General features: G+C 44.1%; 1 protein-coding gene across 6 annotated transcripts in view; it reads right to left on the reverse strand.

Moving 5' to 3' along the window:
- Nucleotides 1–2232: 2232 nt before the first annotated feature.
- TNRC6A (trinucleotide repeat containing adaptor 6A) overlaps nt 2233–22894 on the reverse strand; it is a 171979-nt gene continuing 151317 nt past the window's right edge. For 4 of the 6 annotated variants that reach the window (XM_084767106.1, XM_084767104.1, XM_084767105.1 and 1 more), the window contains 16 exons: nt 22366–22446; nt 21809–21860; nt 16745–16887; nt 16231–16377; nt 15935–16072; nt 15217–15345; nt 14692–14769; nt 14111–14318; nt 12214–12345; nt 9762–9920; nt 9199–9339; nt 7746–7853; nt 6423–6644; nt 5213–5283; nt 4634–4773; nt 2233–4351 (listed from right to left, as the gene is read on the reverse strand). In XM_084767106.1, coding sequence (XP_084623232.1) covers nt 3976–4351; nt 4634–4773; nt 5213–5283; nt 6423–6644; nt 7746–7853; nt 9199–9339; nt 9762–9920; nt 12214–12345; nt 14111–14318; nt 14692–14769; nt 15217–15345; nt 15935–16072; nt 16231–16377; nt 16745–16887; nt 21809–21860; nt 22366–22446 — 2325 coding nt within the window. In that variant the 3' untranslated portion in view covers nt 2233–3975. The remainder of the gene's footprint in view (nt 4352–4633; nt 4774–5212; nt 5284–6422; nt 6645–7745; nt 7854–9198; nt 9340–9761; nt 9921–12213; nt 12346–14110; nt 14319–14691; nt 14770–15216; nt 15346–15934; nt 16073–16230; nt 16378–16744; nt 16888–21808; nt 21861–22365; nt 22447–22894) is intronic. The other 2 variants (XM_084767108.1, XM_084767109.1) reach the window with 1 other exon arrangement.

Genomic DNA, 22894 nt, shown 5'->3' on the forward strand with positions numbered 1-22894 from the left:
TTTTTTTTGTTTTTTTTTTTGAGACAGGGTTTCTCTATGTAGCCCTGGATTTCCTGGAACTTGTTCTGTAGTCCAAGCTGGACTCAAGAGATCCGCCTGCCTCTGCCTCTGTAGTGCTGGGATTCAAGGCTTGTGCCACTGCACCTGGCTACAGTCAACTTAAAGGAAGGCCTTGGGTCCCTGCTAGGCAGTGTCCTCAGGGGCTTTCTGAAAGCAAGCAATGGAACCTACTTAGAGCAATATTTTTAGAGAAAACATTAGCAGGATGCAGCATCTGTATATAGTGGGACCTAAAATGAAAGCTTAACAACTTGGGCTGGGTAGATGGCTTAGTGGGGAGCGTGTATGCTGTACACTCACGAGGACTCGAGGCCAGGTGCCTAGAGGCCATGGACAAGCTCCAGGATGAGGCAGACTGTGATGAAGGAGCACACCCAGTGTCTTCCGGCATCTATACCCAGGCATGGGTGTGTGTACCACACATGTACATCAAGTAAATATGACAGTCAAGTCTACACAGAGAAACCCTGTCTTGAAAAACAAAAACAAAAACAAGCTTAACAACCGTCTGTGGAGCCAGGACCCCCAGAACACAGCTGGGAGCTGAGAGTAGAGCTGGGAAGTGACACACACTCTTCCTCTAGCTGGGGAGATACTTGGGGGGGGGGGGGATTTGAGGCACATGGCTCTGTGGACTTAGGAATGGGAGTATGTGCACACAATGCTCTACGTGAAGAGGGCCCCTTACACGCAGTGACCCTCCCTCCCACTGAGGCTTGCAAATGCTATCCAGAATGCCATGGGGCCCAAGGCCCAGGGCTCGCTGGGGCTCTAACTCTAAGAAACACCCTTTGTAACACTCCAAATCTAGGAAGAACAGAGTAGAATTCTCCCAAGACCAGGCAGCTGAATGTCACCAGTCTCACTCAGTGCCACCTCCGCTAGTCAACACCCCCATCTTCATCCACAGGCCTACATGGGGCCCGCCTGAGCTGCTGAGGTTTCATTCCCTGCTTCCAGTGTCTTCCAATGTTAACAAGCACTAAGAAGACGTAGGACAAGGTAGGTTATACAGGTGGGTTCATCGGATGCTCAGAGGTCTGATCTGCTATCTGTATTATGATCAGCGATAAATCTTGGTTCTGCAGCAAGCAGAGGTGGGAGGGGTCAGCTTTGCTGGGGACACACACACACACACACACACACAGGAAGCAGCTTTGCCTGAGGATGTTCAGGAAGGTCTTCTGTGGAGGAAGAGAGCCCGCAGGGCAGCTGAAAGAGTGGAAAGGGGTGGGGGCGCATGCGCCACCAGGTCTGAGCTACTGTGTCAGTTTAGGCTGCCTCCCAAAGGACACAGGTCTGTGGGAAGTGACGGCCTAGAATGAGGTACTGGTAATTCAGAGGAATCAGAGTAACTCAAGGGTGACAGGGAATAAAGTAGTTATTAAGAATAAGGTAAATATCAAAACCACTTAAAAATTTTTTAAATCAAACACTTTATTTCCACATAACAAGCGCAAAAAAAAAAAAACAAAAAAAACTCCCAAACACTTTTAACAATACAATTAACGAAGTCATGAAGTCAGTTATATACTACTCAAAGCCCCAAACGGTCACTTAGCTTAATGGTCCAAACATTTCCACACATGGTTTTTCAAAGTTACCTTTGGTTTTTGGAAAAACCAGTATGGATGTCAATACACACTGAATGCATTGAACGTTTGCTTGGGTTGCGGTGTCCGACATTAGCTCACACTTGGCAAGCTGGAGCGTGATTTGAAGTCATACACTGGAATACAGACACAGGTTCTGCCCCACAGCTCCTGCGGTGAGGAGGGGCGAAGGGCACAGGGAAGAAGGCCAGTTCGGGCAGTGGCGTCCCCACTGTGTGAGAGGTATGAGAGGTTAACACTAGGACGCGTCAAGTCATTAAGCTTCATGTTCCGAATGGTCCCGCTGAGGCTTGAGATGGGCACAGATGGTGGGGAAGGTGAAGCCAGAGAAGAGCTTTGAACAACAAGATGCCAAAGATGCTCAGGGGAGAAGGGAGCAAGCTACAGTTCCCACTGTTCTCACATTATCTCAGGGTGCTTGTGGAGAAGTTCAGGTAAAATGTTCAAATATTTGCTTAGATTTTTAGTCTGCTGCTCTATGAGAAGAACCCTCATATGCAGCAACTTTGTAACTTTCATTATAAAAGAGCCTACAAATAAATTCACAAAAAAGAGACAATTAATGTTGAGCAGCCAAAAAAGTCATGGTTTATTATCTGAAGATTTCATAATTCAAACACAACCAAACTGTACATTTACAATCACATCCTATTTGTAAACAGTTAAAAGCCACTGACCTCTTTTGCATCTTAGGACACAAACAGTTAGAATCAAGGCAATGAAATGATGGCATATTCTGTACTGTTAAAAGTTTACCCTTGGTTAGTCTCTCTTTGACTAAGCAAGCATTATAATACCATTTGTGGGCAAAAGAACAGGGGCTAGGGAGAAAGAAGTTTTAAAATGGTGTAACTCGTTAGTTTGCAACAACATTTAAAATTTTTTATACACAAACAACTCTGTAAGCCCAATGTCTTGGTTACAGTATGCATAGTTGCTGATCTCGGCTTTAAGGTACAACAGTTAAACATGAACACGGTCACAGGAGAGCAGAGACACGAGAGCCACTGATGGGTTACAAAAGTTACCTAGCGATTATTAGCAAACCATCATCACTCACTAAGAAAGGACAGCATCTGAAAGCAGACGGCAACTCCAGCTCAAAGCGGTTTTTTTTTCTTTTCTTTTTTCCTTTTTTTTCCTTTTTTTTTTTTTTTTGGCAGAGAAAATTCTTGAACAGAGCAATACGTAGTATCAGTGCTAAAAGTTGGGGTTTTCTTTTTTTCCTATAAGAAACTACAAGATTTTTTGACCGGGGAACTGGTTTCCTGAGAACCATGCTCTTAGATTTAGGACAGGAATAGAAAACAGAAGAACATGGCCAAATGCTGCTCTTTTTCCCAGAGATAGAAAGCGTCTTTTAAACCACCCTCCTCTTTTTTTTTTTTTTTTTTTTTTGTCTTTTAAAATTTTTTTAAATGATGGAAGAGTAAACATTTTTTTTTCTCAAAAAACAAACAAAAAATCTGTAAACAAGAAGGTTCACGTGGGAACCTTCAAAACAACATGGAAAGCCTGTTCAAAGTGCAGGGCCCGTCCTGGGCAGCAGGCGGGCTGCAGGTCACAGCGGTGGCCACAGTTTCTCAAACTGTAGAGCGAAATTCTTTAGTTTTACAACATGAAAAAACTGGTGCAATACTTTCATTAAGAATCCTACGTCAGTATCTTAACTTGATCTTTTAAGCTCCACGATACCACAATAAGGTAGGCAACATGAGGCATAGTAGGGAGCGCACGCCTTTAAGAACATCCTTGAGTAAACATTTACACTGGAACAGCTGCCCCCCCATATTGCCGATCAGACGGAGAGAACATCACTCAGTGCAAAGGTAAAAGCTCATACATCAGCCCAAAAACGGTTTTGCAAAGAAGGAAAAAAATAAAAAAGAAAACAAAAGAAAAGAAAACAAAACAACCCAAAACCCAAACCAAACTAAACCGAAACAATAACAACAACAACAAAATAAAAATAAAAATAAAAATAAAAGGTGGTGGGGATGGGGTGGAAGTGAAGGAAAGAAGGAACCCGAAGGCTAAACATGATGAATACACAAGTGAGCTCGTTCCACACGGTTAGCTGTATGGCGCTATTTGGGAGTGTAAATAGATAGATACCCTTTCACATTATAATATTGGCCTGCATGATTCAAGTATTCAAACTGATATGTTTTGGGGAAAACAAAGTGGAAAATGTGCAGAAATAGCTGTTCCCACAGGTGGCCCTGGCTGCAGGCGGCGAGCCCGACTTAGTGCTCCTTTCCTTCTGGTCTTGAGGTCACAGTTTGCGTCTACATCTATGCGACTACATGGACTCCCCACCCCCACCCAGGTGGTCAACAGAAAGAAAAGCATTAATGGGGGATGGGCTGCTAATTCCCCGGGGGTCGCTGCTGCTTGGGGGACCCCACAGGCTTGTGGAATAATGTGGGGTCCCCCAGAGGGAAGTGCCGTGAAGGTCTCCACAGTTAGTTCCCGACAGCCCAGCACCATTCCAGTGATTGAGATCGGTCCGGCTGGAGAAGGAGTGGGAACAGTCGAGGGAGCCCAGCCGGCTCTGGCTGGACCCGAGAGACTGCCAGCCCGGAGAAGGGGTCAGAGACTGACTTTGTGCAAAGAAGCGACTGATCTCCTCTTCACTGGCAAACTCAGCGAGAATAGTAGTGTTCCCCAGCACACACCTGGAGGGAGAGGGCATAGCATGAGTGAGGCCTTCTGGCTGCATGGCTTCACAGGCTTACCTAGCAGTGGGACCTGTCCGAGAGAAAACCAGGGAGGCGCAGGAGCCTAGTCTGCCTGCCCCATGATCTCAGGTCATGTTCTATGTCCTGAACTGGGCTCCAGTGATCCCTCCACCTCAGTGTCTCCAGGGCCATGCTGGACAGGTCTCTACAGGGGTTCAGGACTGGGTTTTACTCACAGCTCCCCGAGGCCCTCCCCATCAGGAGTCCTGTGCAACTTACATGTGCAGAGACTTTTGTGCCTTCACTACCTCTTCTTTTGAACTGTAACGGACCAGAGCATTTCCATGCGGGAGGTTCAGATGGAATGTGATCAGAGGGCCGTGCTGCATGCACAAGGTGCGCAGAGTTGAGCCATCAATCTAGACAGAGCAGGCTGCAGTTAACGGCTGCATCGTAAGAGCCACTGGGCCTAGAACTATGTGATGAGCCACTACCCCAGATGTGGTTCCCTGTCACCCCAAGACAGGATCCCAAGGCACTGCTCCCTAGAGGAGTGGGAGAGTAGCGCAGGCTCAGATATAGAAGGGCAGGCCAAGGTTCTGGAGGTGCAATACAATCCCACAAAAACACACCTGCAAACCCCAGCCCAGCACTGTTCAGCACTGGGTGGGACGTAGGTATTTGCATTATAGTGGCTGCCCTAAATATAACAGCATGAGAGCCACTGGATCAAACCGGAGGCAACTGAGTGTCACCCTCTGCCCAGCCCTGGTGGCCACTGACAAGCCCTGTTTGGAAAGAGTCGGGTGTTCCCATGCTCCCTGGGCCAGCATGTACACTAAGCAGGCACCTCCTTACCTGAGGTGTGAGGTTTTTCAAAACAAGCCAATTCGTTATTCTCCCTGAGCTGCTCTCACCCCAGCTGGACCCTAAACAAAGAAAAAGGATCATCAACATTCTACAGTTGTGTCTTGAATGACTGTTTACGACTAACACAGCCAACCAAATGACAGTCGCAGTCATCAGGAATCCCAGCTCCCTTCTCTTTTCCCTACTCTTCCCCCATTGTAACAAACAGACCTGTGGCATCAGCTTACTCCAGCCTGGACCAGGTAGTGACCCCTACTGCAGGAAAGCCACAATGCTCCATCTCTCCAGCATATTTTCCTTTATGACAAACTACTTCCAAATGTAGCCCCTCAGGACAGGCCCCTCTGCATGTGCCCTAAGATATGAAGCTTTAAGGGGACTAAACAGTCCGGCATCACCCCGACATCCCTTGATCCTGTCTGGGTTACCACAGGAGCTCCAGATCTAGCCTTCCCGCATGGACGCATGGCAGTCACTTTCCTTCTAGCAAAGGAACTTTTAAACACAATTAAGAACCACTTGTCCCCCATGACTACTTGACGGTATTTTACAGTTGTGCCGTGGAGGCCTGTGTCTGCTTGACCTTAAGGCTCAACAGCACACACTTCCACCCCCAACTGTCTGCTTCAACAGTGAACTTCACGGTCACTCTTGGGACAGGCCAAGCCATTACCCAAACAAGCCCACTTTGTAAGGCACAGCTGGACTGCTTCCACACGCCCTCTCTAGCTTCATGTTCTGTGTGTCCTGCTTTGCAAGCCTGCCTGAGTAGGAAACCAACAGACCTTTTTAAAGATGCATTCCCAAGGAACTTCTGAAAGACCAGCAGTGCACTAGCATTACTGCTGACGCAAGTATCTTTGGGTAAGTGTTCTTATTTATCTAGCAGGGATCACGTACAGATGATGCTCACTTCCTCACACTTAATGTCCCTGTCCTCACCCCCCTCATGTTATGATTTTAGGCATGCACTACCCCATAGGTTTGGGTAAACATTCCTTAGGAAACTAGTTAAGACTTCTAATATAAGAAAACTGTCAAAGGTTGAGCAATGAACTAGTAATCCTGTTCAAGCTCACTCTACCTTTACAGAGTGTGATCCCACAGCTGACGTGTTGGTCCATGTTAAACTGCATAGCTGGTACTAAAGTATTCAGCAAATAGCCCCAAATCAAGCACCATAGCTACTGTCTCCTACCTGGGGTATATCTGGCATCAGAATTTCCCCATCCTCCACCTACACGAAGGGGAGAATTATCCCACGTAGACAAGGGTGGCTTCTGACCAGTCAGCCCTGGAGGTGGGCGGGACGGAGCAGTGATGTTTTTAGGTGGCAAAGGGACTTTCCACAGCTCATGAGCCAGAGAGGTGTTTGTAACTGAACCGGGAGACCACGTCAATTTGGAATCACTATTTCTGGCTACACAGAGGAGAAAGGGGAAAGAATAAGAAAAATGGAAGAAGGTAGAATAATGTTAGAAAATGAAAAAATTCACATAGTAACATCCACTGTCTCATGAAAAGTGAGTCAAATAAAATCAAATAAACAAAAGCTAACAAAAAACCATAAGTGCAGCTAAAGGCCTAAAGGGGGAGAGGGAAGCCACAAGGCAGTCCCTCAGGACCCGTGCCCTCATCTGTGACTGTCTTGAGACTGTGCAAGGACAGAACTGCTCTGTAAGATCACAATACAGATGGTAAAGCACACGTGGGAACTCCCAGTCAACTGCGGCACTCAAGAGAGACACAGGCTCATCATTTACTTATGGGAGGAAAGCCATAGCAGTTACCCCAAGTCAGCAAGGTGGTCTGGGAAATGCTCACTGGCTGCCTGCTGAATGCTAGGCTCCCAGGAGCTTGCTCTTACTGTCCCTATAGTGAGAACACAGCCAAGATTAGAAAGGTACATGATTTGAACAGCTACAATGCAAATGCAGGCATTTTCCAGTTTAAAAACCGAATGAGAACAGGCGATGGGTTTTTGCCCCACTCCTGCTGGGTCACAGTGCACAGTCACAGGGTAGAGAGACAACTGTGACAAACACAATGCTAAAAGACAGGGGAAAGGAAAGGAGTGGAAAACTCTTCATCAACTCGCGAATACTCAGACCTGAGTTATTACAAAGTGCATGCCCATTAGCCTAAGGCTCCTCCGAGTGTGGCTGCAGGAAGCCTGGCCACAGCTATCCAGCTCACTGCGGAAGCCTAACTCTCCAGGGCACACTCATTCCTACTTCCCGCATTTTACACAACCTCAGTCTGTGAAGGATTGAAAATAAATAAAGTAAACACAGATGGCTTTCAGAATGCTTTGGATTAAACAGGACTGAGGTGTCTTAGATGACAGAGAGCTATGTGGTAGATATAAGACTGTTTTAGATGACTGCTGAAGAACAAATTTAAAAGGGGAGAAATGATGTTTGCAATCTTTGACTAGGATCTCAAACACTCCCCCCCCAACTACCTAATTAGACAAGAAAAGAGGAAAATCAACAGCCAAGCTGTTCCTGAGAGGGCCCACCTGAAGTGCTTTGTGCTGTACTGCTGAGGGGAACATTGTAGTTGGAGGCACGAATGGATGACCAGGCACTAGTTGAAGGCAGCGTGGTGTTCAAGGATGAGGATGACCCTGCACAAGAGAATCCAATTAGCTACCAGAGCAGGGAAGGAGCACTTGAATTAAAGATGGGGCCCGCCCAGGAGAGCAGTTTCCTTCGTGCTCTCCGAGAATGTGCAGTGGCTAAATGACTCAGGCTCTCCTTCCAGCACTGGGCACGGAAGAGGCTACTCTTGCTGTTCCTAGCCTGACTCTGAACTGCAATGACTTCCTACTGGCAAGCCAGGTCAAGAAGAAACCCTATCATAGGCGCTATGCAAGAGCCCGGCCTTGAGCCTTTTCCATATTTGGACTCTGTAGTCAACATATTGTCTTCCTTAGTTTAGCTCTAGACCTGACCACCGCCTGGTCACCAGGACAGCCCCTGACTAACCCCAGCAGCTCTAGACCTGACCACCGCCTGGTCACCTGGACAGCCCCTGACTAACCCCAGCAGCTCTAGACCTGACCACCGCCTGGTCACCTGGACAGCCCCTAACCCCCAGCACAGCCCATTCTGCATCCCATTTAGATACACTGACCTTCCAGTAAAAATATTAGTGGCGACTCTTCCTCTAATATCAAATCTAATCTTTGACTTTCAGAACATTCTACCCATAAAGAAGCAGTTTCTATAAGCAACCGACTCTTCTGTAACTCCCTCTAAGCCTGGCCTTGTGCCTCACTATCTTCTGCTGAACTGGCTCTCATGACCTCTGCACAGCTGTTCAGTAGATTCTACTATTTTGGAATGACAGGATTCTTCACTTAGCACCATGATAGGACAAACACTTGCTACCTTAATAAACTATGTATTAGTAAAAACTGTTGGCTTGTTTACTTTTTTGTTGTTGTAAATTACTAAGAGGGATAGAAAGGAGACTATATTTCACAGAAAAAAATCAATTATTTTAGTATTTCACTAACTCATTAATCTTTTTTTTTTTTTTAAGGAAAAAATAATGGACAGAATATGCACATATGCCTAAGGTGAAAAATAGCTCCACGGTAGTCACAAGGTAATTTCATCTGAGAGCCCTTTAGAAAATACATGAGTTTCATTGTTAGAAGCCTTGAAATCCCAGGCTGTTTCTCCTAAGGAAAGCATATAAACATTCCAAGTATAAACTAACTATACAACTGGCAGTTGCTGACTGCATTATTGAAAAGTAAATGCTTGCATGTCGTTGGCGTTCACTTATTCAAGCCACTTCTCATCAATTTAACAGTGGCCACAGTTAAGGTGTTCTCATGTCCCAACACCTGCAGATTCGAGGAAGGGAAGAACCCCTGCTTAGAAGTTTCCCTAACCATCCTGAGCTCTGACTACCCCATGCTGTTGCACAACGTTCTAACACCAACTCCTGCCCCTACGTACCACTGTTCCTGTCCCTGAGGTGGTCAACTTCCCGCACAGTATTAATTGAAAGACTGTTTATGACACTGCCAGGAGTGACGTAAGGGTCAGTTTCAGGGTCAATGTTTGGATAACCTTTCCATGGTTCACCAGGGCGAAATTCTGCAAACACAAATTAAAAATTAGTGGACAGCTTTAAAAACCAAACCAAATATCCAAATAGTAATTCTAAATTCTGTGTGGCAATACCCTAAAAGGCCAGCCTGGTAACACAGTATTATATACCCTAATCCTAACCTGCTTATCTATACAACTGAAATAATTTCTGAGCTTTTATCTTTATAGACTGCAGCAACTCAAGCAGGGCAGAGATGCACCTCTGATGATCCTCAGTGTCAAGCATACCCTTTGGAGACTCCTCACATGGACTGTGGACTCATCCCATCCTCACTGCATGGAGCATGCAGACAATGAGCCAACTTTACACTTTCCTTTTCACTGCCTCTTGTCTGCATTTCTGATTACAGAACCATGTTAAGCCACTGGTGAGGCCAGACACCATGGAAAGGCTGTGAGCATCTTACCTGGTGGCCAGTTAACACTGCTAGAGCCATTAGGCGATTTGGCACGTGGCCAGCCATCTCCTATTGAACCTGGAGGACTGGCTGGTGAAGTACTGCTATTCATAAAGTCATAGGGAACAAATGGAGACTCTTCCAGCCTAAAACCACTTGAAATAGCACCTACAAAGAAAAATACGATGGCGAAATGTAAGCAGGCCACACTGTCACAGTCACTTGCTTCTCTAGGGCAAGTGTTTGCAGAAACACTTACAATATACAAGTTCCAAGTTCAACTGTGTATCCAGAAGTACGTATTTATCTGTGTAATTCTAGGAGTCAAAATAGTCCCACAAAAGCACAAGACATCTCACTAAGCTAAATATGATAGTTCTAAAAGAAATTGAAGTAGCTGCTTAAAATGTAAATATCAAACCTATGACTCATAAAATCCCAGCACTGGAGAGGCTGAGGGAGGAAGACTGTGAGTTCAAAGCCGTCCTGGGCTACATAGTAGAGTCCAACAGAAAATTGCTGTACTGGAATGTAATGCCACACTATGAACAAATGAAGTTAAATCCAGTGAATGTTCAAAAACAGACTCTAAGGACAATAAAATCACTTGGGGGAGGTACCTCCCAAATGACCAGCAAGAAGGGAATTAATGCCAGATACATACCAAGCTAGCTCGTCTAGAGAGCTAAAAGTGGGAGGGGGGATGAAGGAGTGGGGGGCTTGAGACTATTATTCTGGAAATGGATATAGAAATAAGCTGAATCCTAGTGACCTATTGTGCTTGTTGCAGTAGCTAGTGATTAACACAGAGATCCGCAAGCTGGCAATGTGCAGAGAAGAAAACACCCCTGGATGCCTGGCCAGCCCTACGTGGATGATGACATCACATCCTTCCCTCCAGGCTCGGGGACATATGCAGAAAGAAGGGGCAGAAAAACTGTAAAAGCCAGGAAACGGTATTTTCTAGACACATCAGGGTATGTGAAAGCACGTGCAAGACCTGTGTAAGCTCAAGCCAGACAGTCCCAGCACGGAGGGGAGAACGGGGACACAAAGTCTCCCTCCTAGCCAAGGAGCTGCTGGCACCGACTGCTGCCAGGAGAGGGAAAGTCAGTTTTCTTCAATGGAGTGGCACATGCCACATCAACCACTCCAGGGCAGGTTCCAGGCCAGAGATACTCTTGCCAACACAAACTGGCCTCCATAGTTGTCGCTTGTATTAAACAAACATACACATATCATATGAAATTCTCAAAGGGGGAAAAAAAGCATTACTTAATGAGAGAAAATGGGATGTTTAAAATACAATGCATCTGTGTCTTGTACTCTCAGATTGCTGTGTCCTCTGTAACACAGCATAATTGAAGTCAATTGGCTTTCTACTTGAAAGTCTCTTAAATAAGACTTAAGATGAAGCTCCATTTTTGAGGCTGTGCTTGGTTTTATGGTTTTTTGTGTTTTGCTTTGTTTTTTAAAAGACAAGGATGTGTACATAGCAGAGGCTGGTTACCTTAAACTTATTACATAGCTGAGGATGACCCTAAGCTGAGCCTCCTGCCTCTACCTCAAGTGCTGGGATTGTGTGTGCCACAATGCCTGGCTATCTTTATAAAATATTAAGAATAAAAGGGTTGTTTTGGCTTACTCAAGGCACACTTCTGCAGTAAGGAAAAGGTCTAAGATTAATTTGGCTTTGGAATATATACACAAAAGATGATAAAGGCCAAAATTTATTTTTGTTTGGCTTTACTTATTATGTATTCATTTTGTTTTATACGTATGTGTGAATGCCTGCATATACATGCACCATCGGCATCCTGGTACCTGTGGAGATCAGAACAGGGTGTCAGATCCCCTGGGACTCGAGTCACAGGCGATCCTGAGCTGTCACGTAAGTGCTAGAACATGAATCCAGGTCCTCTGCATGAGCATCAAGCTCTTCAGCCTTGTTTTGGTTTAGTTTTAATTTTATTAATTTATTCAGATTACAACCCAATTGTTATCCCATCACTTGTATCCTCCCGTTCCTCCCTCCCTCCCACTTTCACCCTATATCCCTCCCCTAGGTCAAAGACTGAGGGGGACCTCCTCCCCTACTCTATGGTCATAGGCTATCAAGTCCCATTTTGGTAGCCTGCTTATTCTCTCTTTGAGTGCCACCAGGCCTCCTCACCAAGGAGAGGTGGTCAAATATGGGGCACCAGAGTTCATGTCAGAGTCAGGTGTGTGTGTGTTTGCGCACGCGTGCGCACGCACGCACACGAGTGCACAAACCATTATGTGGGTGTAGAGTGTACGTGTAGGTCAGAGTTAGCTCTCTCTTCCTAGCATGTGGGTCTTAGATACTGAACTCTGGCTGTCCAGCTTGGTGGCACACACACTCACCCACTAAGCAATCTTACCTCCATATCCACCCCACATTTTTTTTTTCCCAACAGAAGTTTAAGACTATAATTGATACCATGTTTGCTGGAGTTTTGATCCAACGATGTGTTCACAGAAATGCTGTCCACTGTAGTCCATTTCCTTAGTCTTGACTGTGGCTCTTTAATACTGTTCATATCCATATTTACATTCAAGTTTGAGTTCAAGCCTTGAAAATAAGATTTAAATCTTACAAAACAGCACATTTTTCTTCCCCAAAGTTCTATTTTAAAAAAATCATGCGCAGTTACTGTTTTCAATGCTGCCTAATGCCCCTCAGCAAATACCACCCTGCAAATACGCAGCTGGATCACAGGTCCCTGGCTTGGTGTTACTCTAATGCTCCACAGTAGTGCATTTTCAAATCACAAGGGCTCGTGCTGTCACAGGTGGAAAGCTTCTCCTCCACATAGCTTGATCGTTTAAAAACATTGCAAGACAGGAGAAGTAAGTTTTAAAGGGATCATACAGACTTTGTAACTGTTGCCCAAGCTTAGTCATTTTCCCAGAGCACCATGTAAATATATGATTATTCTCAAGTATCATTCCTTGATTGCAAATTCATGATTTCCCAGATGCTATTTAAAAGTACAACTCCTAACTCCAACAGTGACACCTGAGAGAGAGAGAGAGAGAGAGAGAGAGAGAGAGAGAGAGAGAGAGAGAGAGAGAGAGACCCCTTTTCCAAAGGTACAATCTGAGTCTTGGCTGACTGAGCATGATGTACTCAGACATTCTCTCCGACTAGACAGATGATTCCGCTTTATAAACTGCTGTCGAACGCTTGTCATGAAGCAATTTGAACACAGTCCCAAGTAGTTCTTATTTTCACATCTGAAACTCAACAGTTTTAAGTTCCAGTATTAGGCCTGTAGTATGAATTCTTTGAAGTCATTCCCAGTTGCATTTTTGCAGAAAACAATCAAATTTGTGCTCTTAGACTTATCAATTAGACCAAGAATGTGCAGACATTTTATATATAGGTTTAAAAGATAGCCTAGAGAATGCATGGGCTCTACAGCCTTCTCCATGTCACTATGCACAAGCACCCTGGATAATATGTTAAAGAAATATAGCTCTGTGAAATTTGAAAATGGGCCAAATTTTGCTTACAAGCTCTAGTGTGTGTGTCTGGGTGGATAAAGCAGAATGGAAAAGTCACCAAGAGAAGAAGGCTTCTGTTGACAGCCTCCTCCCCACAGCACTGCGTCCAGGAAGTGCAATCACTCCCTTTCATCACCAATGGCTTCTGTAGTATCACGGTGCTAACTGATCTGGAAACTGTTTCTGCTAACATTCTCAAGGACTCTTGTTCAAGCTGAAACCTCCCAGTCAGAGAACCGCCAGCAGGAACACACGCCCCAATGGCTGTCTACAGCCCAGACTACTAGGAGAACTAATGGTCTTCAACAGAACTGGGGAAGTAACCACAAGGCTCAGGTGCAGGAGGGATAAAAAAAATGAAAGAGGTATGCTTAACCAAGAATCAAAACACAACCAGGAACGTGGGGAAGAGAAAACAGACAAGCCTTGAGTTTCCACAGTGAATAAAAGCTTGGTGACATGGCGGAGAGAACAAAAGACAATTCTTCCTCACAGAGATTTTATAATACGAGTGACAACATACTGAGGACTGTTCCCAGAATTTGTCACAGAACAGGCCCTGCTCACCACCCCTCTTCATAACAACACTGTCACAGTCTCCTTGTCCTACACACCATACAGCCTGAGTCTGAAAACAAGCGCGTCCTTTCTTTCAACAGGAAGAACACTCTGCAACACTGTGACAGCACCCGGAAGCATGAAGAGGAGCTTCATCTACAAGAATGTCCGCTATTCTCCAGTAAGCCGCGTCTAAGGCCGCAGCTGTGCGGGAGGACAGAACCGCAAAGGCAGCGGAGGCACACATGTGTAGCGGCCAAGCAGGGACTCACCTATAGGAAAGTTGCTGAAAGCATTGACTGGCGATGGCCCTTTCTGCAGCTCAGGTGTAGTGTGGGGCATGACATTGTCAAGGAAAGACTTCATGGCTGGCTGATGGAGTGGCTGCTGAGAAGGCGGAGTCTGCTGCTTCACCAGCAGGCTTGGATCAAGTTGACGAGACTGTTGCATCATCTGCTGCTGCACACTAAGAGGTCGACCCTTCAAACAACAAAATGATGTAGGAAAACTGTGAGGGTGTGTCTTTACAGGTATGCACTCTTCGTTTCTAAACTCACCTCCATCTCAAGAAGAAGGCCACCAACCAAAGTTCTATATTTACTGTGCTATTTGGACAAACAGCAGACTAAAAGCACACTATTTATTTATTTGTTTGTTTTTCAAGACACGTTTGTTTCTGTGTAACAGCCTGGGCTATCCTGGACTTGCTCTGTAGACCAGGCTAGCCTTGAACTCACATAAATCCAGCTGCCTCCCTGAGTGTTGGGATCACAGGTGTGCGCCACCACGCCTGGCTCACTTTATTACATTTTAATACGATTCTTTCATTAACAAGTGGAGAGGGTTTACGTACCTGCTGGTCTTGCTGCTGTCGGTTAGCAGAAGGCACACTTCTCTGACTCTGCGCCCTCTGCTGCTGCGCTAATAATCGCTAAAAGAAGATGGAGAAAGGTTGTCACTGTTCAGATGACAGACCTGTAGCACTGCGCTGCATACCAAAGTCCTCCCTCATAGGCAACAGCCCTTCCCTGCAATAGCTATCTAGTTTCCAGAAATTGTGCAAAAGCCCAGTCTTTAGTTCAATCTAACCTTTGCTGTACTGTAGATAGAGCCAAGGACTTTACAGACCTTCAACTCTACCAATTAAACACTAACCTGTTTTCACTTTAACAGGATTTTTTTGTTTGTTTAATCATGTTTCCCTTCCCACATTCCCTGACTGGCTCTCCCCTGAGAAGGTCTTGAACTTTGTGTAGTTTCACTGTTCATCTTTTCTGACAGGCTGTCAGTTCTATGCAGGCTATAAATGTGCTGCATATGGTCACTGCAATTCCGATGCAGAACCCTGACTGCACACCAAGCAGACACATGTACATACCTGTAACTGGGAGATCTGAGAAAGCTGGTTTAGTTGGGATAGCTGGTTCAGCATGGCTACCTGCTGAGGGCCAAAGAGCGGGTTCAGGCCACCGTTGTTTGGTGCATACTTCAGCAATGAAACTGGAACCTTAGAATCACAGTGGTAAGTTAGTTACGCTGCTGAGATAACGCAGACTAGCTAAGTGTACACTGTGCAACTTAATTACTAATAGGGCAGTTAGAGTAGGCAGCTGTTCCCTGAGGAGTTAGTCATTCAAGGGTAAGCCCTAACCATCTTATTTTACTTTGCTTTTATGAAAAAACTGGTACATTTTAGACTTAAATAAGTATCGATGTTCTTTATCCTTCTCTCATACCTTTGCAACAACAGCTAATGAGCACTGCAGCACCTCAAAGATGTCAATAATTATTATGATGCTCAGTGGTCATCTCAAACATAAATTTTAAATTTCAACTTATTTTTACGTGTATGAATGCTTTGTTTGCATGTATGTCTGTGAATTACAGACATTTCTGATGCCCAAGTAGGCCAGAGGAGGGCATCAGATTCCCCAGGAATAGAGTTAGCTGGGAGCTGCCATGAGGGTGAGAATCAAACTGGGTTCCCTAGAAGTCCAGCCAGTGCTCTTAATGCTGAGTCATCCTGGCAGCTCCAAACGTAAACTTATTCAAAGTTCTCCCTAGGGAAGTTGAGGGGAGGACAGGAGGATGTTCACCTGAGGGGAAAGTAATGGAGGAGGCACTTGAGCACGAAGATTAGGCTGAGATGAACTGAGAGGTTGTGCTGGAGGCTGCTGCATGCCCCGGGGTTGTGCTGCTGTGTTTCCAACACCAAACATACTGGGATTGCCATTCTAGAGAATAAGAAACAAAATGACAAAGTGACTCTTCAAGGAGAGACACTCGATACCATATGACACTACTGTTTCAACATAGTAACTACATACAAGAGAGACGTTACTACTAAGACAGAGCATTCAAGAGAAAGCCTACAATGTACGTCTGGACTTACCTGTCTAACAGAATTCAAGTTTTGCGTACCCAGCCCTGCTATGGAGCCAAGGGCCTGGTTAGGTAGTGCACTATTTGAAGGGGGAAGCTTCATGCTTTGACTGGACATAAACTGCATGTTTTGGGATTCATCTGCTACAATGCCATCCTGATTGGACAGACAGAAAGACGTGTAACACCAGCCAAGCAAACAAGTAGAAGGGAGAGATCATTTCAGGAACAGAGGAGAGGTCACATGACATTCCAGCACCAACAGGAAACAGGTAGAAAACAGAAGAGATCAGATTAGTGTTAGTTCTAGAGCACACAAAAAGAGCCAAACACATACTTCATGGGATTAAGAAGAAAATATAAACACAACCTCTATGCTAAGCTGAGATATAAATGAAACAATAAACTAAAACTACATTAATAGGAAAGGCACTTGATTATACTTCTTATTATAATACATTTTTCCTAAACATTATGCTATTAAGGGTATGGCTTATTATTCTTAGAGATTAGAAAGATTGTACCTTATCAAAATAAGGATTGCGCTCCATGGAAGACTCTTTGGAAATCTGAGGCCGAGAACCAGGGCCTTTCCCGACCGTTCGATTGTAATCACCAATATTTAGGCTATGTTTATCTATCTCCATTCGCTTATCTTGTAACATTCCTAATAAATGCAAGAAACTATTATCAGTAGGAAGAAAACCAATTTATTTCTTTTAAAAACTGTACATAGAAAGTAAAATGCTCACCTTCCAAAATGAAACAATTTCTCCTTCAACAAGCACATGTAAAAACATTTCCATTGCATAAATTCTGCCCTTTACATATAATCCTAGATTTTAAACAGATAGTACTATCCTATGAACCAATTAACTTTGAAAAGGGACTGGTAAGCAGTTAAAAGCAGCTAACAATCTCATTGTAAAGACTTCTTAAGCAACCTAAGCCGTTCTTACATCATCTCTCAGGAACATAGCGATCTCCTGAGTTATGGTCTGTTTTGGCCTCACCAATTAGGCTAGATTGGCTGGCTGGGAAGCTCCAGGAACCTCCTGTGTCTGCCTCTCCAGCTGTGGGGACACAGGTGCAAGCCATCATGTCTGACATTTTTTTTTGTGGGTTCAGAAGAATGAAAGCAAGTCCTTACATTTGTAAAGAATTTTACCAACTGATTATTTTCCTATCTCCAATCTGATTCTATAGTAAAAATAATTTCCATTAGCAAGTAACAAGATAACAAAAAACCTCACCCACTCTGATAAACCACCCATCTATTAAATGCTGACTATGTGTCAAATGCCACTTGAAATGCTTCAGTTACAGTAATTAAATGCTTGTGCCTTGCTATTATTGCCCCTGTTAAGTAGCTGGAGAAGCTAGAGAACAGATCTTCGTGCACACCTTTAACCCCAGCACTCTGAAGGCAAAGGCAGGGAGAGCTCTGTGGGTCCAAGGGTCAGTTGGTCTAATAGTTCTATGTCAGCTGGAGCTTTACAGTGAAACCCTGTCTCAAAACAAGAACAAACAATGGATTCTTTGCTCACTAATCTCCTCATTCTGACTGCTCTGCTATAAATATGACCTGTCTTATCTTTACTGGACCTAGCCAACCTCTATCTATCTACCTATTCAAAAAACCTTGGAGAACCTGACAGTGCTCTGTCTTCATCATCTCACCGGCCAGGCTGCCATTTCTTCTCTCCACAAGTAAGTCCAGCACCTCTTTCACCTTGGGTACACTGGTTTCCTCAGTTCTCATGGTGAAGGGCACTTGAACGTGTCTCTATCATTCACTCACCACCGAGGTTTCAATGTCACCACCTCCATCCACATGACCCTCCGAATACAAAAGCCCCATATTTGGAATGCTGATTTAGCGTATCTACTTCAGTGGCCTACTGTATCTCTAACAAAGACTTCATCTCTTATTTCTCCACATATTCTCAATCCTAGAATCTCACCAATTTACTCTCTGCAAATGTTCTGAGATGTCTATCACCATCAAAATACCAACAAAAGGAAAATTTTCTATAAACAGGAACAACTTTTAAAATGCCATTAATTGCTTAAGATACATCAGGCATTTGAACAATTTAGTTTTTAGGATCTGAAAACCCTCCCCTGACCACCAGTAATCCCAACCAACAACACTCCTCAGTTCTCCCCAAATGAGAATCCCCAGTCCTCATTCTTACACTCAGGGTAGACGGACACCTGGACTCTTAACTTGTCTTGTTAAAAAATCTGCTACTGTGGCGGCACTGCTAGTGATGACCAGCTACTTACACGTCTCTTCATTCTAAATTCACTTGTTTGGACTGCTCTATGTAAATATATCTAGATCTCTGCTCCGTTTTCTTTTGCTAGTCAGAAAAGAAGCTTTGTAAGAAGATGGTCCTAGAATAGTGAGGGGTGAACAGCATGGCTTAAGGAGGTCTAAAGCACTGCTAGCTACTTTATGTCTCATTAGTCAGAAAGCTCTGTGGTCAGCTCCTCACATAGCTCTAAAACAGGACTATAATGGTCTTTGCTGAGCCACCTGGGTATCTGCAGCATTACCCAGCAAGTTCCACAACTATGACATCACAACTTTTCTGCCTTTCTGCAAGCCATGGTGGTGGCAGATTTGCTTTCATGGGGACAGACACACTTCTGGATCAGAGCTGTTCTTGTCTACAAAGCTTTGTTATCCATTCTTAGGAGCATGCCTTCTCAACTGTCATGGACTACCTCACAGCACTATGTCAGGGCATCAGTTGCTTCATAGCAGAATTGTGGTGACAGGCTCAAGATATAGAATTACCTGTTGTTATCACACAGGCTGTCACCTGAAAGCTGTTAGCCAACCGGATAGTAAAGCTTATTGAAGATTTCATCAATAATGCCAGTTTGGGGGCAACATCCTCTGGGTATAAATTCTATTCTGCAGGACATGGTCTGTGGGGCTCAATACACCAGAAGCCACAGGTTTGAGGTAATGGCTCTCTTAGTGATGCCCAGGCCACTTCTAGAACCCCTGCTTCTGCTCAGCAACTGTTCTGTTTAGACCTTGGTCCTGGATAAGGATTCCAACAAAACAAATCTGGTCCCAGTGAAATGCACAATGAAGCCAGCCACCTGGAGAGTCTGTGCCACAAATGACATTAGCAAGCAGGCAGGCACAGAACCAGTCTGTGGGCTGGAGCAAACAGCTTTGAATACTGAGGGAAAAACATTGTTGTGCCACTGAGTGAGAGCAGTGGTGATGTTCTGGAACCCAGGGACTGCTTTGAGGTGCTTCTTAGTGCTTCCCTACCTTGTAAAGTCACTTACAACCAGATAAACAGGAAGGACGATAGAGGATAGAAATCTCTGGGATATAAGTTTGAGTGAGGCTACTAGTTAAGTGGCTAAAAAACAAAACAAAATAAAACACTACAGGTCCAGTTGAGAATGGGTAAGGAAAGCGAGTGAAGTGCAAGAAGGAACCACCAATGCAAACGGTGAGCTGTGAGCTGTGAGCAACTAAAGAAAGCGAGGTGCAGGCTTAGTACTCCCAGCCTCAAGACTGGAGATCTGAGACTTTCTGTGTGTACGTTGCTCAAAGTTTTAGACTCTACATGTTCAATTGGTGGTCATGCAGACACATTCAAATCCAAAACCTCAGTATTTGAAATGCTTCTGGTCCCACCCCAAACTACCTTCAGTATGTCTCTTGTTTCCAATTGGTTGTTAAATTTGTGCTCATTTGTTTTGTATGGCCATTTTCTTTCTCCTTTCCATTTTGCTTTAGTCTTTAGGTAAAACACTTGGTGAACTGGAGAGTCATTTTCTCAGTGACACAATAGCTCTTGGGGATTGTCCATCCCATCCTCCTCACAAGGAAACAAGCTGCGGTGTGATGTGTATGACGTAAGGATGGAGTCATTTCACCACTGTGCTCAACTTAAAGTATGTGCAGCAGAAAGTCTATGGAAGGTGAGGTGTCAAGGGTTGAGGTGAGCATGAACAGTACCAATTACTATTTTTTATTTACTGGATCTCAGTATTCACCCTCTACAATCAACACTTTGGGCTGGCTCGGTACGGGGGAAATGCCTTTCTGTCCTTTTTATTATTATCGCTAGTTGGCACCAAAGGTGTGTGAGTAGAGTGCAGGAGAGACACTAGAAGAAGAGAGGCCTGACACTTCCCCTCCCCCATTCTGGTGTGCTTTTTTCTATAACCCAGGCTCCAGGGCTCACCTCATCAGCTGCCATCTAACACTGCAGAGTAGTGTGCTTCCAGCAAAACATCTTTCCTGTGAGTGGCCCTCCCCCCTTTCTCTGAGGGAGGGTACTCACACAGTTATATGGGGGTGGAACCGTGACACACCCTCATGGTACAATGTCCAGATGCTCTTCTAAACACCATCTCAGTCTCTTGGCCTTTTATAGGCAAGCCACTGATGCTCTAACTCCTTGTTAGGAGTTAGATTTCTAGTTAAATTTCTAACTTATACCCATCTTGTCTTATCCATTTATTGTATTCTCTTTCTCCTGACCGTACTACTATCTCATGGCTATGAAGGCAAAGCTGACAATCTCCTGTGCCTTCCATAGCCAACTATATTTAAAATAATAATAAAATTCTCTTGAACTTAATCCTACTCTCCACTGAATTAATCTAGTCATCCCATTTTCTGTTTCAGTTTGGAGCTTTGAAAATAGCACTAGTTACTGCAACAAATCTCTCACTGGTTTATCTCGCTTGTTGTTAACTTCTGGCCTGTTCTCTGCTGAGTGTGTATGTATGTGCATGTGTGCATGTTGAAACCAGAGAGGGATCATTTGGGGAAAGGATCAGTAGGGAGGGGGAAAAAGAACAAAAACAACAGGAACTGATATTTATGAAAATACTATCATAAAACACATTTATATAACCAAAACACTTTTTAATTTTCTATTTTCTGAATGAAGTAAAAATACCCAAACTCAGCTGGGCATGGTGTCACACACCTGTAATCCCAGCACTCAGGCAGGCAGGTCTCTATGAGTTCGCAGCCAGCCTGGTCTACAAAGTGAGTCCAGGATAGCCAAGGTTACACAGAGAAACCCTGTCTCAAAAAATTAAAAAAACAAAAAAACAAAACAAAACAAAACAAACCACAGATATTCTTCATGAGGCCCTACCTAGTAATCTAGCACCTTCACCTCAACAGGGCTGCTCCACCCCCTAGCCCCACCCTCCTTCAATCACTACTCTTAAGAGTTCTTGTCCCAGTTATGGAGTGCCTGACATTTCTGCCTAAGGTATGAGATGGCTCTGTCATAAAGTCTCGATTGTGCACAGTCCTCTGATCCACATGACTAAATCCTGTCCCTTGATGATGGGACTTGGAGACAACATAGACCGATACAGCTCCACACTCACTACTTGCAATGCACAGTGATGTGTCTCTTAGAGGGACGTCAAAGCTCACTTTATACTCAATCATGCTCAGAGTGCAGCACCAAGGCGTCTGTAGTTAGGAGCCACGGCTGCTCTCTTCTGCTGAGGGCAATAACACAGCTAGGCTTATTTATCAGTGATAAATACAAACTCAGAATGACTTAATTTTTTCTCACCTCCAGAAAGATCCATCTTATTGCTCTGTACATTTTCTTCTGGTGAGTCTCTCTGAAGTAGGAAAAAAACAACACGTTAACAGACTTTACAGAAAACAAGAAGTGAAGAACTTTCCTTATTTCATCATCTGAAATGCAAGCAAATCATAAAGTTTTTCTTTTTAAAATTTGTCTGTGTTTATGTGTATCTGGCACATGTGCTTAAGCACCTGCAGAGGTCAGAATAGAGCTTGAGATGCCCTGGAAGATAGAGTAAATGTGGTTGTGAATCCCCTTCATGGGTTCTGGGAACAGGACCCTGGTCCTCTGAAGAGGAGCAAGTGCTCTTAAGCATGGAACTGTCTTTCCACCCCTATTTTTAAAAATATTATGTTTTAGTATATTTTTAAGATGTACTCAACATTTATAAAGTTTAAGAATTAAGGCTGTTGGCTAATTTAACTCTACTCATATTTTAAAGACAATAAGAAATAAATTTTTAAGAAAATAAAACAAAACTGGGATAAATTACAAACCACCATTAAAGAAGGTGTCAGCTACTAAGAAAACATACTTACCGAAAAACTGATATTTGAAAACTGTTTAACAAATGGATTTATCCACGCGTCTTCTTGTTTGTTTCCACCTTTCATCATTCCCTTCGTAAAATAAAAGAGTAGAAAAGATGCCGTGGCAATCTCTAATTATCTGGACATAGTGATGGACTAATAAAACTTCAAGACAATTCCCAACTCTCATTTTTAGCCAATATTTTCTCCTTTAATCAACTCTTCTCAGAGTTGTTAACAATTAAATAAAAACCTCATTTGATTTTTCAACTTCCTTTGCTCCAGGCCTCTGGTATAGCTGTAATGTACAGAGAGATCTCTAAGGCAGGCAGTCAGAAGGAAAAGACAGGCGCAATGGAGGACTGGGACGGTCCCGCCTCACCGACGTGTATCATCATTTGGGTTTTGGAATCCTCATACGAAAGTGAAGAGTCGTACACAGACTCTCAGGGTAGCCCTAACAAACCAATTTAATCCATCACTGAGTCATGATACGAATGAACGCTTTACTGAAAAACCAACACCCCTCCCAAACATC

Source organism: Acomys minous, assembly GCF_964271855.1.
Source record: "Acomys minous genome assembly, chromosome: 2".
Classification (NCBI taxonomy): domain Eukaryota; kingdom Metazoa; phylum Chordata; class Mammalia; order Rodentia; family Muridae; genus Acomys; species Acomys minous.